Source organism: Solanum stenotomum, chromosome 3 (genome assembly GCF_019186545.1).
Source record: "Solanum stenotomum isolate F172 chromosome 3, ASM1918654v1, whole genome shotgun sequence".
Classification (NCBI taxonomy): Eukaryota; Viridiplantae; Streptophyta; class Magnoliopsida; order Solanales; family Solanaceae; genus Solanum; species Solanum stenotomum.
The window spans coordinates 21989601-22007018 of NC_064284.1; the positions used below are offsets into that span (position 1 = coordinate 21989601).

Sequence of the window (17418 nt, forward strand, 5' to 3'; positions counted from 1 at the left end):
GGAAAACTGGGGTTGAGTAGTATAAATTTCAAATTAAAAACACCAAAAGTATTTTATCAAATATGTGGTCTAGTGATAGAATTGTTCAATGTCGTAGTAAAATACCTGGGTTCAATTACAAGCTACTACTTTATGAATCTCATGAAAAAACGACCAAATCTATGTCGTCCATGGTCTTTTTATTTAAGGAAATCTACGCAGTCAGTCGATTTTAAAAATAAATAAATTAATATCACTATTTTAATAATAAAATTAACGGATATTCCTTAATTTTAACCGAGATAATCCGTTGGTTTACTTAAACCAACACATCACTTACTGACATAGTTGAGTCCATCAATTTTACAGAAAAACTGAAACTATCTATCAATTTTGATCCTCGATCTTAAACGTTTCTTTAGTAGTGATCAATCTGATGGTATAGAATGCTTTGACACATATTAAAATTGAAATTCACTTCAAGTTTTTTTCTTCAAGTGTCTTCACTAAGTGCATGCATATTTATAGTTTTTTTTTTGTACACAATTTGTTTAAATGCCGCACTACTTGTCATTTGTCAACTTAATTATCGGAATAATCACACCTCCAAAAGGTAATTTAGCAATACAACTATTAAAATGCCTGTAACTGAGATTAACAGCAAAGGAGGGGAAGTAACATGTATAAAGGTACAATTAACTCTTTAACCTTTTAACACAAAAAACAAACTTTTAAAACACATTATTATAGGATGAAAAGGAAAAAAAAAGTAAAAGTTCCTTTAGTTCCAACTAACCAGTTTTAATAATAACATAAAATAAACGACAAAATTTGCACTTTCTCCTTCTCACAAAACCATGCATATACTCAAATATTGGGAACAAACAAAGAGTACATTGTTAGGAGGTCTAGCTATAGATGTAACATTGTGGTCCAATTTATTGTTAGCCATGCCAGTCTATATTTGTTTTTAACTTAATTAGTTTTTTTGTGAGTGTAGTGAAGTACTTAATTATCTGTAAATCTAGGAAATGAATTGTGAACAATCCAAACAAGATTTTGGATATTGAGAAAGGTGTAGATTGTAGTAAGAATTTAAATTTTATTAGCCAGGTGATATTTGTTTACACTCACTTGTAACAAAAAAAGGTGGAAATTTTATCATGAAGATGAAAAAACTATAGTCTCTTGTGTTTTAGGAAATTTAATCATTGATACGTATCTCAATAAAACAATTTATGTATGTACATAGTATGATTATTTTGGATGAAAATTAGTTAAACATTTTTGATAAATGTGACTCCACCACTGCCCACTTGTAGCAAATGTTTGAAAAGTATTGATTGGTGAGAAGTAAAAATGATATGGTTTAGTTGGTTTGCCTGCTTGCCTAAAATGAAAATCCTTACTAGCCGAAGTAAGGTTTCTTTTTTCTTTTGTTTTTCACCACAGCCAACAAAATCAATAGTGTTTTCACTTATTCTTTATCGGCGTGATTCGAAAGCTCAACCTATGGATCGATGGTGAAGACTGAAGATGCTTAACCACTTAAGCAAGCCTCACTAATTATCTATTAAAAAGTTATATTTTAGATCTTATACTTTCTAAAAATCTTTTACACATATTAAAAAAAAACTCATTTCAATAATAAAAAATATAGAGAATTTTAATACCTTTTTATTTCATTTTACATAATAAGGAGATGGCCCTTGCATGATGAAATTTGGCAAGTGGCTGAAAATCAACACCACCTACAATACTACAATAAACTATAAAGGACGATATGATCAGTAAAAATTCATATAATCAACTATATGTACTAGTTATTTAGCAAGCGCAAAAGGACCACAAGGATAGCCACTTCACTGCACAAAAAGGCTGCTATCAACAGTGTAAACTCCAAACAAAGAAACCATAACCAAGCATGACTAAAGGTGACTCCTAGTGGTTTGACTTCACAGTCATAACTTTCCTCCAACTTTGGGCCATGCTAGGGCTAATTTTCATCTTTCTCACACACACAAAGTAGAGAGTAGGCCCTTAAATTTCATCACATAAAACGACTTTCCTTTGCCATTAATGGAGAACATAATCATTAGGCTTTGAAGGTGAGTGAAATTGCCATGTGAAAGACCTTATCTTAAGTCAAAAAATATTTCCCCTAACCTAGTATTACCTCGCAAAGATTAGATTAGTCTAACTAAATTCGTTCTTCACTTGTCCCTCTGTCCATCTTTACTTATCCACTATACTAAAAATAGTTGTCCAGTAATACAACTTGTTCAGTTTGGATAATCAAGAGATAGTTAACCCTTTTGTGTCTATTTTATCCTTACTATTCAATATCTAATACATTTTTCAAAGCATTACATTTAATATATTCAAAGGGTAATTTACCCCTATTGTTTATTCTTTCTTAATAGTTGATAGCTATTATTGGACATAGGGATATTTCATTAATAGAGTTAGGCTATTGAGTTCTTTGTTTAAATCTTTTTGATGATTAGATAGGTAATTAATAAAGAAAGTAATTGAGGCATGCATGTGACATAATCACCCATTTTGAATTATTTGGGAGTGCGGTAAGAAATTTTGAGACTGATGAGAACAAAAAAAGATTTCAAAGAAGGTCCCATAAATATAATTACAACTCATGTTATATCATAAATAAAGTTGCTTTAAAGTGAAGATATATTGGAGTGGAAAATCCCACCTCCATGAGTTTCCAAAGTTTTATTTTTTATTATTATTACTAATAGACAAGAAAATGATTTGGACCTTCTAAAGTATGTATAAATTAAAAAGGGATGGAAACTAAATTGACAAGGTTGTTGGGAATTACTCCAAATATAATTGACATGCTTAGCTAATGGAAAAGGGAAAGGCATCACTATGTTCTTATTTTCCTATTTATAATCATTACATATATATCATCTTTGGGAGGTGATTAAATTCTATTTGCCCTTTGTGTTACTCAAAATTACCTCTTTTTTCCTCTTATATTAAATAGATGAATTAGAGTATGGATGATTAAGTCTAATAGCATGCAACTAAGAATGCTAGAGTAGCATTTTCATAGATGTGGAGAGATATAATTGATCTAAACATTACACCTATATAATATATAATTAAGTGAAGCTTTTAGTAGCTATAGATAGTGGAGAACAAAAAGTGTTCCCTGCCAATACACTCACCGCAGGTTTAATTTCCATCTAACTAAACAATTAACTTTAAGAATCAACACATCGAAATGAAAATGTGTATCACTTAACCAAGTGTTAAAAAGTACGTATACAAGACATGTGTGTTATATTTATTGTTTTGATATAAACACTCTTTATAAATATGTTTTAACCCAATAAAACTAAAGACTTCTCTGACCTTGTAATAGCACCAGATGTCAACTTGGGTAAAAATGGTTAAAAGTTAAACAACTTCTAATTTCACCATGGTGGACTTAAGTGAAAAGTCGGATAAAAAAACACTACTTACCAAGGTGAATTAGCTCTTAGCACAATATCTCACAAGTATTTTCTGGAAGATTAAATACACAATCTTCTCATTTGTCCTGGCTTTAGTGGACATAGTTATTTGATACCTATTGCTGGTGGAAGGTGGTAGATATTCTGTGAAATTAATCGAAATGCACAATAGCTGGTCCGAACATGACAATCATCAAATAAAAAAGATTAAATACACAATCAGAATATCTCTATAGGAATCGAGTGGTCAAACAAACACTCTCCTATTATTGACTAGGACTACAAAACTACATCAAGTTCCCTCTAGCTATCTTTCAAAAGACACATTATGTCTTCATGGAATCCATCTAATATCCTACAATTTCAAGCAAGGTTGCATGAATTCCATTAAGAAGTCCAACCTAACGACCAAAAACTTCAAACTAATAATCATTGATATTTAGAAAATTTAAGTTTTGTTCACTTTTTCCTATTCTTTGTATACTGGACTAAGCGCTAAGTCTACTTAATCATCACAACCTTCACTTCCCCACTTTGGCTACTTTATCTGTTCAACCTTTCAAAGCATATAATCATAAAACATTGCCATTGTAGGTCACTCATAGAGTTGTTTGAAAAAAAAAAGTTGTAGGGACATTAGACATGCATACATCCATGGGAGTCCCTATGATCACTTGAATTCCATCATACTTTAGTTCTATTTGACCATGTTTTACTGTTATATTAGGATCATCAGTCTGTACTGTGAAGTTGCATAAAGTGAGAGCGCGATTTATCTACAAGTGGAACCAAACAAAGTATCTAGAGACAGTCCACACAATGATAAAAGAGAACTGACATAATGAGTAGAATGAAAATCTATACAGGATATATGAACTTAAACGTAATATGCAGCATCCTATGATACTGAACAGAACATTTTTAGGTACTAATAAATAAATAAATAGTAAAGCCTCTGAACAGAGAGCTTATTCTGTTACTGTATAGTAATTACATCTTAGATTCCACCTTAATAATGCTGCATTAAACTCAGCTTGATCTCGAAAAATACAAAGGAAGAGAAACCGAAGCAAAGTTTATAACGTAATGCAACGAAACCATCAGGTAGCAATGCAGCATTCTTACTACCACTTTGTTAGTTTTCCAACTGAACAAATGTTTCTACGTTTCACGTGCAAGAGCAAGGGGAAATGAAGAGTAGATTGCATAAGATACTTATACCTGCACAAAAATTAAAACTAAATTTTGGTAAAATAAAAATGTTAAAAACAATGTATGATATACATTAACAAGTTGAATGCCATCTCACTGTTGACAAATGCTAATCATGTTTTGGCAAAATTTACGCTTTTACCAGGACACAGAGGCACCATGTCAAAGCGAACCTCAAGATAGAGTATCCATAAGTCTGAGCACTGATCGTGGGGGGTAGATTGATCTCGCTAGACTGACTTAATTCTTCAGTCAGTATGATCCCTGAAATGTGTAATTTCGTTAATAAAGATTGTCTCATGACTATAGCTGAAGATCCAAAAAGATAATACCAACGGAGACTCCAGGAACTCATATAAGGAGAAGAACAAGAGGAAATCCATTTTGCAAAGCAAGACTGCTATACAACAACATACTGTAATCCCACAAGTGAGGTAGGAGGGTAGAGTGTACGCATACCTTATCCCTACCTCGTAGAAATAGAGAGGTTGTTTTGAATAGACCTTAAATAAGCTTTGCCAAATAGTTTGAAAAGAGGATGCAAAGATGGAAGCAATAACAACAACAAAACAATGCGATTAGACCTCAAACTTCATTTTTGATTATCAATCAGAGACTCCATTGCAATCAATCTACTAAAAAGCTCTATCAACCAGAAAAGCTCTGCCTTGTAACAGAATGCCAAACCTGCCTGCACATCTCAACAGAGATGATTATTTTTTTGCAAATGATTGGTTGAGAGACGGCGAAAAGGCACAAACGCGGTTCATTTGACCACTCAGCTATCTACTTGGGCCGAGTAAAACTTATGAGTATCATAAATTTAGTCACCATCTCTGTGAACCCTACTATAAGGTGGTGGTGGGGGGGGGGGGGGGGNGGCGGGTTCGACTCAGAGAACTCATGTTTCAGACTAGAGATTTCCACGCCAATTTAGGAACTACTGGAGCATCACTGCTCTCTAAGCTTCTAGTTACCCAAGCACTTATATAACCTCCTTAAGGTGAATACAAAGCAGTGCTAAGAGGAAAAAAGGCAGTGAAGAACTTCTCGGGGAGTGCTATTTTTATTGAAATTTCGCCCTTCAAAATTAATGTAGCTATTCATAAAACTAAAAACTAAAGATCATTGACAAAGGGGATATAACACTACTATCAGTTAAATTTACAAGACACGCTAATTACATAATCATGACAAAGCAACTCTGGTATCCATTCTGATACATGATTACTGACTTTGTGGTACAACAGCCTAATCTCATAGAACACATGATTCTATTAAGACTCTGGTTAGAAATAAAACATGCTGAAAGCATCTGAAGAAATATCAGCACACTTAAACTATCAGAAGAAATAGAATGTATGACATAATGGTGCTGATAACAGCCTTAACCAATAAAATCTTTTACCTTCGGCCTGATCACCGGAAACGGCAAGCAATAATTTAAATCTTTCATAACTTTTGCTTGAAAAATGATATCCTTACCATCAGACGTTTTAACAGAAGAGGTGATATAGAAGATGAAGTCATGACAACCACCTCCATTCACCATCAAAATGCCATTGACCTCATAATTGATGCCCTAAATCAGTCAAGTAATTTCTTAGATACTGAAAGGAGACAAAGGAAAAGGACAACTAGTAAAGACAAGGAAAGTGCATCTACAGTATACCGTTTCATCATTCTTAGGATCATTCAAGTAGTATGGCACTGGGTAGACAGTTGTCATCACACACTGTACGGGATAATCTGTGATATCAAATCCCTGCAGAAGTACAATGCACCACAAATATCACCTATTGCATCCAATTTTCTATGTAATTAGTTAGCCTTCAGAAAAATTGTAGAACCTATATCAGGCAAGTATCCAAAGGTACATTGGCTTGGAAGTACCAAATAACATGGTGTGTTTTTTACAAGGTAAGATAATTGAGTAGTAAGTACCAAGTAGGAAAGTTGTTACAATTTCAATTAAGCATATTCACGAAATCTAGAAATTGCCAAAAAATATCAGCTGTCCTTGCCTTGCACCAGGAAAAAAAGATTCAACAAATGTCTAAACAAAATTAACAACGGATATGACTTTTTGGCCTTCAAAACACCTCCTATTTCTTTCCAACCAGACCATCCACATTATGCATGAAGGGATAGTTCTCCAGATTTCCTTTGCTCTAATGTCAACCCTCTTATGCTGCCGTCATTCCAACAGGTTTCTCATACTGAGACTTGAGTGGCTTGTCCAGTCCACCCCACGTAGATTTGTGTAAACTGTCCACACTTAATAAGCAGATGACTAGCAGATTCTGCGGCTTCTTCACATAGGAAGCATCTATTGCATAAAACAAAAGCCTCTCTATCGTTGCAACACGTCTTGAGTGAGGCATGCATTCTTAGTTGCTACGTATCCAAAACAAACTGCTTTAGGAGAATCAAGCTCTAGTCTTCCAAAACATCTCACATGGCCAGTTATTCTCCACGAATCAATCTGCCTCTCCAATAGCTTGTAACAACTCTTCACACTAAATTTCTTACTTTTACTAACAGTCCGTACTTTAGAATCTATTCTTCTTGCAGCAATGCTGATGTTATCCAATAAACTCAACAGCTCACCGATTTCTTTCACCTCCTCGTCATTGAAATTTCTTCAAAAGCTGAGAAGCCAGCCTTAGATCAACCCTTAATCTGAACTCCAATCTATGCTGCCTCCCCCACCCTCAAAAAGAATTCTTCTCTAATCCTGGAGCTTATCCATGCTTCGATGTACTTATTAAACCTAAGATCTCTTTAACATTTCACGCGATCCATCTCATTTGGATTCATAATCTGACAAGTTGAATCAGCTTTCCCTATGATTATCTATGCAACAACTACTATAATCCATCAATCACAAGCAAGTTGAGGTCAACTACATGAATTATCGTTGATAATGATGCTCCATTTAAGCTCATCTTACCATTATCTACTATCATGTACAATATTTAAACAAACCAGCTGCAAATGAAGCCGATTTTTTAGTCATTTTGGTGAAATGAATGGAATAAACAGGTTGAGGCTGGTGGGAACTACCCTAGATTCATATAAAGGTTGATATGCAAACTACATACTCCTAAATCACAATAAAATATTGCTAATTTTGACTCAAAAATTTCCATATACAGGTCGTTAGGCAAACTACAGACTCCTAAATCACCTTAAAATATAGACTCAAATTTTTCATAAATGACTCAAATTAGAAAGGAATAATGAGGTTGATAACTCCATGAATGGAGGTTGAGAACTAGAAGCAATTACAGAGCATTTGAGAGAAGACGAAAGACGAAAGGATTTATTAATGTCTTAATACAATGAATCTATACATGTATCCCTTTTATACTACACTATCAATGAAAGGGTGCAAAATATCTCTTAACTACTTTGTAACTAACTACTGCCACCTCATCAGCTTGTAACTAATTTCTAAATGCTATACCTAACATAACCATACAACTTGTTAGTTCTTCACTGCACTTGCTAACACTCCCCCTCAAGCTTATGGTTGAAATACATTCTTCATTCCAGGTTTGCTTAGTAGTAGATTGTGTTGTTCTTGTCCAAGACTCTTTGTAAGTAGATCAGCCAGTTGATGCTTGGTGTTAATGTATTCTGTCTGCAGTACTCCTTGATAGATTCTTCTCACAAAGTGACTGTCTATGTCTATGTGTTTTGTACGCTCATGAAAGATAGGATTGGCAGCTATTTGGATGGCTGCCTTGCTATCACATACCATTTTGACTGGTAATGTTACATTGATTCCCAACTCCTTGTATAAGCCTATTAACCAAGTTATTTCAGCTGCACATGTAGTCATGCTCCTGAATTCTGCCTCAGTTGAGCTTCTTGACACAGTTCCTTGCTTCTTCGACTTCCAAGATATTAATCCTCCTCCAAACTTCACCAGATACCCTGTAATTGACTTCCTTGTTTCAAGACATGCCCCCCAGTCAGAGTCACAATAAGTTGTTAGCTGTGTAGTTTGTTCTGCTGGCATTAGTAGTCCTAGACTAGGGGCTTCTTTGATATACCTTACTGCTCTTAATGCTGCTTCCATATGTGATTCCTTAGGACAATGCATGAACTGGCTAAGAACTTGTGAAGTAAAAGCAAGATCAGGCCTAGTCATGGTTAGATAAAGAAGTTTTCCTACCAGCTTTTGATACATTGTGGGATTAGCAAGTGGCTTATCATGATCAGGATTTGAACCAGTCACATGTTCATCATATTGAACTGATGTGAGTTTTTTGTTCAGCTCCAATGGTGTATTAGCAGGCTTTGCTCCTCCTAGGCCAGTCTTAGAAATCAGCTCCAAGGCATATTTCCTCTGTGTCATCAGTATACCCTTGTTTGATCTAGAAAACTCAATACCTAAGAAGAATTTTAGTTCCCCTAGGTCCTGCATTTTGAACTTCTTTTGAATCTTCTGTCTTGTGTTGCATAGAAGTTGGTGATTACTTCCGGTGATCAAAAGATCATCTACATACACCAGCACCACCTCAATGTCACTCCCACTTTGCTGTGTGAATAGAGAGTGTCATAGTGGCTTTGTTTGAACCCCATCTGAACTAGTGCCTCAGTTAACTTTAGATTCCACTGTCTAGGTGCTTGTTTCAAGCCATAAAATGACTTGTGGAGTTTGCAGACCTTGTGACTCTCCCCTTTCTGGCAAAACCACAGGGAATCTCCATGTAGACCTCCTCTTGCAAGTCACCATTCAAGAAGGCATTGTGGACATCCATCTGATAGATATACCACCCTTTGGATGCAGCCAAAGCTACCACAGATCTGATAATCACCATTTTTGCAACAAAACTAAAAGTCTCACCATAATCAAGCCCCTCTTGTTGACTGAAACCTCTAGCCACAAGCCTGGCTTTGTACCTTTCAACCTCCCCTGAAGCTAAGAACTTAATATTATATATCCATTTGCATCCAATAGGTCTCTTTCCAGGTGGTAGATCAACTATGCTCCAAGTCTTATTACTTTCCAGAGCATCAATCTTTAATTGCATAGCCTGTCTCCACTCAGGATCAGTAGCAGCTTCTTTAAAAGAACCAGGTTCAGAGACAACTGAGTAAGCATTCAAAACCTCTCTATATGAGGAGGATAAGTGTTTGTAGGACAGGTGATCTGCGAGTGAATAAGAACAGGCAGAAGACTTAGGCTTAGTAACAAAATCCTGCAACTATAGTGGTTGTTTGCTGGACCTAGTTGACCTTCTATGAGGTACCTCAATAGCAGGAGGGATCTCAACAATAGGCCCAGGTAGGACAGGACTTACAGTGTCAGCTACCCCAGGTGGATCCTCAAGGGAATCAGGTGAAGGTGAGGCAACATGGTCTAAGGGACTAGGAACATAGTCCATTATTGGAAACGTAACATTTGGTGAGGCTTGGAGATGTTTGTAGGGAAATAAGTCTTCTTGAAACACAACATGTCTATTGACAAAAAAACATCTTGGCATGAAGATCATATAGAACATATCCCTTTTGTGTTAAGAAGTATCCCATAAATACTGCAGGAACAACCTTGGCAGAGAACTTATCAAGCTTCTTAGGACTAGTAGCATAACATAAACAACTAAATATCCTTAGGTGAGATAGGGTTGGAGGATGCATATACAATTTCTCAAATGAGGATTTGTAGCCTAGAAACCTGGTAGGAAGTCTGTTTAAAAAATACACAGCTGTGAAGACACACTCTCCCTAGAACCTTAAAGGTATAGAAACTTGAAACCTTAGAGCTCTGGCCATATCAAGAATGGTTCTATGCTTTCTTTCAGCAACCCCATTTTGCTGTGGGGTATATACACAAGTAGTCTAATGTACAATGCCCATTTCACTTAATAGATTCTGAAACTCAGTAAAGGCAAGTCATTTAAGACTTGGAGATGCAAGGACTTTTCTACCTACATTTATTGCTCTTTGAAGTTCAATAAATACGGTAGGTTCATCTCAATCATTGCGGTTAATGGCCATGAATGCTCGATGATTATTCTGCCAGAAAACATCTTTAATGAGGGCTGGGGTGGCCTATCAAAAAAAATTGAAAGCTTCATCATTAAGCAGGCAGGACATGTTACTGAGAAATAGGGGAATCCCACGTTTATGAGGCTCAGGGGAGAGGAAAGTTATAAGGAGGTCATTTAAAAGAGCAAATAGGGGGGCCATATCTGATAGGAGAGCAGAAAATCAGAAGGAGACACTCTGTGAAGAAGGAGTCCTTAGTAGATGTCTGGTGGGAAGCTTCCCAGAGGATAACGAAATTCCATCACAGAATGAAGTCAGAAGGTGGGCTATTCAAACGTGGAAAGGCATCCATAATGTCAACATTTACGACATGAATGGTATTTAGTTTCTTTTCGAGTTCCAGTCAAGAAAGGAAGCATATTGCTATGGGGAAGTGGAGAAGAAAGAATCACCATTTACATATGGAATGGTGGTCTCCCAAAGCAGGAACGACGCAAGCTGACTTTAAGTTTGACTGGTTTTGGGTTCGGATTCTAGGTCTTCCTCTACATCTCTGGACAGACAAGGTGATGAAACAAATTGGTGACCAATGTGGGGGGTGGTTAGAGACGGAAGAGGAAACCACTCTAAAAAACTATCTTCGATGGGCTCGAATTAGGGTTAAGGGCCCTAGGGAAAAAATTCTGGCGGAAATCGAGATTGAAGATGGAGATGGCATTTTTTTGCTACCAGTATGCTGTGAAGCTCCGGCAAGATTAAAAAAAAAAGGGGGAGACACACTCTGATCGATATGTCAGAGGTTTGACATATGGGGAAAATTCTCTACAGAGGGGGACTCTTACGACAGAGATGGAAGAGAGATTAAGGAAAGGCAAAGAGAGGTTTTGCCCAGAAGTCAATCACGATGGGGGTTTTGTACCGCTGGATAAAAGTGGGCACGTGACTTGTGAAAATTAATCTGGAAAAAGGCATGTGGAGCCCCAAGCAGAGAGTCCGGATCAATTTTTATCTTGTTCAAAGTGTACTGGGGCTGGGCCCATTAACTTAGGCCCAAAAGCTACAGTGACCTATTTTAGAGAACCTTTTATCGGGGATATTTTCAACAATAGAACCCATACGAAGAATTTCATGATATATTTTATAGAGTTTGAAGAACTCATGCAAGCGACTCATAATCCATCGAACAACATCACAATTGAAATCATTGACATGCAGCGTGCAATTTATCCTTTAGAGTATGCGGAGGAGACAATATTGCCCTTAGTTTGCGAGAAAAGGATGAACATAGGGGATGATCAAGAAGTTTACACAGGAGAACCCTCGAAGAACCAATTGGTAATTCTGGACGAGCCTCTTCCTATTACCAGTGATGACTCTCTCTCAGAGAAAACCATTGATGACAGAGCTTCTTTATGGGTGAAAGCGAATGTCCTTAAACTTAGCAGATTATTTGGTGCAAAGGAAGTGAGGAATTTGGCTTTTAATGTGAATTTTAAAGATAGCGAACAAAGAAGTAGGGGGAGAAAAACAACTTCAAGTGATAAATGTTTAAAGTTGTAACATGGAATGTTAGGGGGGCAAACAACGAGAATAAAAGAAGATTAATTCGGAGTCTACTTCAACAGTGGGGTGCAGATATATACGTGCTAGTGGAAATAAAATTGACAGGAGCAGATACACAATTGATTAAACAATTGTGGTTCAATCGATGGGTGTGAGAAGTACACTTAGAGGCAGTGAGGAGAAGTGGGGGTATAGCAGTGTTATGGGACAGGAGAATGTGGAAAGGTGAATTGGTGGAGGCTTCTGGGCAAGTAATCACATGTAGATTTGAAGGCATTAATACGAACTTAACTTGGTTCCTTAATTCAATTTATGATGATTGTAACGAAGTCATCAGAAGGGAGTTGTGGAGGGATCTAATCAATCTAAAGAACACATGCACAGGTCCTTGGCTGTTTTACAGGGATTTCAATGTGACAAGATATCCCACGAAAAGATCAACCGGACAGAGATTAACAGGGGCTATGTCTGACTTCACAGATTGGATAAATGAAATGGAGCTAATTGACCCTCATTTATTTGGAGGATTATACACCTGTAGAAGGGGTGAAAACTATTCGACTGCTTCTAGATTGGATAGATTTATTTACTCTCATCATTGGGACGACTCTTTCCCACAAATTAGGCAAAGTCTTCTACCAAGACTAGAGTCTAATCACAATCCAGTGATGCTAACCTGTGGGGAGCTAAACTTGAAGAAATCTTATTTTAAGTTTGAACAATGGTGGATGCAAGTAGAAGGTTTCAGGGAGAAGGTAAAGGATTGGTGGTGCTCCTTCTCAGTAAATGGGACCCCCTCTTTTATCTTAGCCTCCAAACTGAAGTTACTGAAAGGGAAGTTGAAACAATGAGGCTATGAGAATAGAGTCAACTGGAAACAAAAGAAGAAAGAAATACTCAGTCAAATTGCTTGTCTGGAAAAGATACAAGAGCAGAGAATATTGACTGATGATGAACTCCTTCAAAAAGTTCATCTATCTAGGGAGTTTGATTAAGCTTCCAGGAATAAGGAGATAGCTTGGAGACAAAGGTCAATAATTCAATGGCTCAAACATGGAGACAAGAACACTAAGTACTTCCATAGGATGACCACAACACACAAAAGAATAAACTCAATTGAAGAATTGGAAGTAAATGGCAGAGAGTTGACTGATACTGATGAGATCAAAATAAAGATTACTAATTTCTATCAGAAACTAAACAGAGAAACTGAGAATTGGAGGCCTGGCCTAAACTTACAAGGCATTGAAAGCATCAGTTTGGAGGAGAAGGATTAGTTACAAAGACAGTTCGAGGAAGAAGAAGTGGCAGAAGGTATCAAATTGTGTGCAAGCGATAAAGCCCCTGGCCCTGATGGGTTTCCTATGAGCTTTTATCAAAACTTTTAGGAGATGCTCAAGGTAGATATCATGAATACCATTAGACAATTTCATGATCAATAGGTCTTTGAGAAGAGCTTGAATGCCACATTTGTGGCTCTTATCCCGAAGAAGACAGATGCAGTTGAGCTTAGGGACTTCAGACCCATAAGTTTGATAGGCGGGGTATACAAAATTATAGCTAAGCTGCTAGCTGAGAGGTTGAAGAAAGTAATCAGCAAACTGGTAAACAAACACCAGATGGCATTCATAAAAGGCAGACAGATCATGGATGCTGCCCTTATTGCTAGTGAATGTGTAGATACTAGACTCAGAGGGGCTGACTCTGGAGTTATGTGCAAGCTAGATATTGAGAAGGCATATGATCATGTCAACTGGGAGTTTTTGCTCAATATGTAAAACAAATGGGGTTTGGTGAGAGATGGTTGAGATGGATTGAGGTCTGTATAAAAACTGTTAGGTTCTGTATTCTGATAAATGGAGAACCTACTAGTTTTTTCCCTCAGAAAGAGGTCTTAGACAAGGAGACCCTTTGTCCCCTTTCCTTTTCATCATAGCCATGGAAGGATTCGATAGTATGATGAGGGTGGCTACTCAAACTCATTATTGCAAGGATTCAAAGTAGGCAATCTCTCAGGGGTGGATATGTAGATTTGTCACTTGCTTTACGCTGACGACACTGTCATATTTTGTGAAGCTAAGGAGGAACAAATTAGAATTGTCAAAATGATATTGATAGTCTTTGAGGCGGTCTCAGGCTTGGCAGTCAATTGGAGTAAGAGTTGTATATATCCCATCAAAGAGGTGACACAGATCCAGGGCTTAGCAAACATTTTGGGGTGTAGAATCGAAATCTCCCCAACTGTTTACCTAGGTATGCCACTTGGAAACAACCATAAAGAGCTAGTGATATGGGATGGTATAATTGAAAAAACTGAGAAGAAGCTGGCAAACTGGAAATCTCAATATCTATCCTTCAGTGGGAGAACCATTCTGATAAACTCTGTACTAGACTCTTTACCTACATATGTGATGTCCCTATTCCCTATGCCGACTAAAGTGGAAGAAAGACTTGATAAATTAAGGTGGGATTTTCTTTGGTCGAGAATCAAGGAAGGTAAAAGAATACATCTAGTCAAATGGCAAACTACTTTGCTGAGTAGAAGCTCAGGGGGGTTAGGGATAAAAAACTTAGGGCTACAAAACAAGTTTTTGTTGGCAAAATGGTTGTGGAGGTTCGGAAGAGAGGATCAAGCACTTTGGAAGGAAGTTATCAGTAACAAGTATGGCCAGAATAGCCCATGGGTTTTCGATATGGTGAATATCCCGTATGGTATCTCGGTGTGGAGAACTATCAGAAATTTATGGGGTCAACTACAACACAATATTAGATATAAAGTGGGGAATGGGACCATGGTTCTTTTCTGGTAAGATCACTGGATTGGTCAGGACTCTTTGATGTCTTCCTATCCGGATATATATACCCTCAGCTCGTCTCAAGATGCAATGGTAAATGAGGTATGGTCTGAACAAGGGTGGAATTTCAGCTTCAGGAGGTTACTAAATGACTGGGAGATAGGAAGAGTAGCCGAGATGCTACAAACACTAGATGATTTCAAGGGCATAAATCTGGAAGTTGATGTAATGATTTGGAAACACAATCATGATGGTAGGTTGTTAGTCAGCAGATTGTACAATAGGAAAGTGAAGGAACTCCTAGGGGAAATCTCTGGACCATGGAGTAAGGTATGGAAAAATAAAGTGCCAACTAAAGTGAGGTGTTTCTCATGGCTAGTGGCTAGAAGGGCATGCCTAACTCATGAGAAGCTGCAAAGAAGAGGCTTTGAAATAGCTTCCTGGTGTTCACTGTGTAATGAGACAAATGAGAGTAATAGCCATCTATTTCTCCATTGCAAAGTCACTGCTCAATTATGGACCATTTTTCTAAGCAAAACACATACAAATTGGACAATGCCAGAACACACTGCAGACTTTCTTAGTTACTGGGTGAGAAGAGGGGGGAGTAAGAGCCAGAAGAAATGGTGGAACATGATACCCTCTTGTATATGGTGGACTATTTGGAGAGAAAGAAACAAGAGGTGTATGGAAAATACTGCAGAATCAGTACAAAAGATCAAATGGCATTGTATGAAGACCTTCTATTTTTGGTGTAATAAGGAGGGTATAGAGTATGCTGGACAAATTTTTAATTTTTTCTCTTCTTGATAAGTTTAGTAGAAATTTCTTGAGTTGGTCTTTTTTGGGTCACTGATGTAAATCTTTCTGATGGTTGCCAGCATACTTCATTGCTGAGGAATACAACTTTACTTTATCAAAAAAAAAAAAGAAATTCACAGCCACTGTCAGACCTGAATGTTTTAATACTGGTGGAAAATAAATCTTGAACTCTTGTAAGGAAATGTTTGATTACAACTATTGAGTCAGCTTTGGAAGTAATAAAAAACACTTAAGTGTATTTGCTAAAATCATCTACAATTGTAACAAAGTACCTCTTTGCATTATGAGTAGGAACTTCATAAGGTCCCCACAAATCACAGTGAATCAACTCAATTATAGCAATAGTGTTATGAGTACTTAAAGAAAATGGAAGTTTTGATTATTTAGCTACAAGACATGCAATACAATGAAAATGGTCTGTGAAGTTTAGAGATCTGAGAGACTCATGTCTCTTTATTACATCAATTGGAGCATGTCCTAACCTCTTATGCCATGTAACATCCGGCAATTTGAAATAACTATGGAAAAACTTGAAATTTGAAATAGTCATTTTTGGAAAATAGTGAAAGGAATTCAGAATCTGGAAAATTGGGATAAGTCCAGAATCTGGAAATTTGGCTAAGTTCAAAAATCTGGAAATTTGGCTAAGTGTGGAAATTAGTGAGTTTTTGGTGAACTTTGAGTAGTCGTAACTCCTAGTTCAGGATGAGTTAGGAGTAGTTCCAGTAATGGTTGTGAAGCTTGTGGAACGATCTTTCCAACGCCACCGAGTTTGCTCGATTCCGAGTTTGTATGAGCGAGTTATGCCCTTTGAAAGTTGGGGCAGTTGGCAGGGAGTCCGTCCGAAAATTTAAGGGCATTTTGGTCTTTTCACAAATCATTTCTTTTGAGGTTATATTGTTGTGTTAGGCTGTTTGTGGATCATTTTTGTTCCATTTTAAAAGAGAGAAAGTTAGGGTTCTTGAGAGTGAAGAGGAGAAGAAGAGAGAAGAATTGGAGAAGAAGAGGAGAAAGAGAGATCAACAAGTTTCCGTCATGGAATTTCGTCGGGGGTGATCCCTATCAAGGTATGTGAGTTCTTTAGTGTGGGTTGATCCTTTCCCCCATACACCAAGCTCATTTTATGATTTGAGAAAAGATTGGATTTGTTGTTGAAGTTGTTGAAGTTGTTAGTTGTTGTTGATGTTGTTGTTGTGTTGTGAAAGTTATTGTTGGTTGTGGGACATGATTTGGTTGTGTTCTTGAGCTGAAATCTATTGTATATTGAGGGATTTTATGATCCTTAGTGTTGGTTGGTTCATACCTCCACACACCATTTCGTTTTTAATTTCAAGAAAAGATCTATTTTGGTTGTTGAAGTTGTTGGTTGTGTTGTTGAAGTTTTTGCTGATTTGGGACAAGATTTGGTTGTGTTTTTGAGTGGAATCCACTGTATGTTCAGGGGTTTATGACCCCAAGTGTTTGGGAAAAGAACCTTTGAAGTTAAGAGGGTTAGAGTTGGCAACACGAAGGAGAAAAGTCAGGCTGCTTTCAGGGAAACAAGTCTGCGTTGCAGCTGTGTT

At 37.1% G+C, this 17418-nt stretch overlaps 1 protein-coding gene across 5 annotated transcripts in view; it reads right to left on the reverse strand.

The window, feature by feature from the left end:
* Positions 1 to 4362: 4362 nt before the first annotated feature.
* The window catches only part of LOC125860816 (uncharacterized), a 20659-nt gene continuing 7603 nt past the window's right edge, over positions 4363 to 17418 (reverse strand). Inside the window, exons 2-5 of one of the 5 annotated variants that reach the window (XM_049540839.1) lie at positions 6346 to 6438; positions 6159 to 6255; positions 4808 to 4937; positions 4363 to 4682 (exon numbers count right to left, since the gene is read on the reverse strand). In XM_049540839.1, coding sequence (XP_049396796.1) covers positions 4586 to 4682; positions 4808 to 4937; positions 6159 to 6255; positions 6346 to 6402 — 381 coding nt within the window. In that variant the 5' untranslated portion in view covers positions 6403 to 6438 and the 3' untranslated portion in view covers positions 4363 to 4585. Of the gene's footprint in view, positions 5075 to 6081; positions 6256 to 6345; positions 6439 to 17418 lie in introns of those variants that run through there. The other 4 variants (XM_049540840.1, XM_049540841.1, XR_007445882.1 and 1 more) reach the window with 4 other exon arrangements.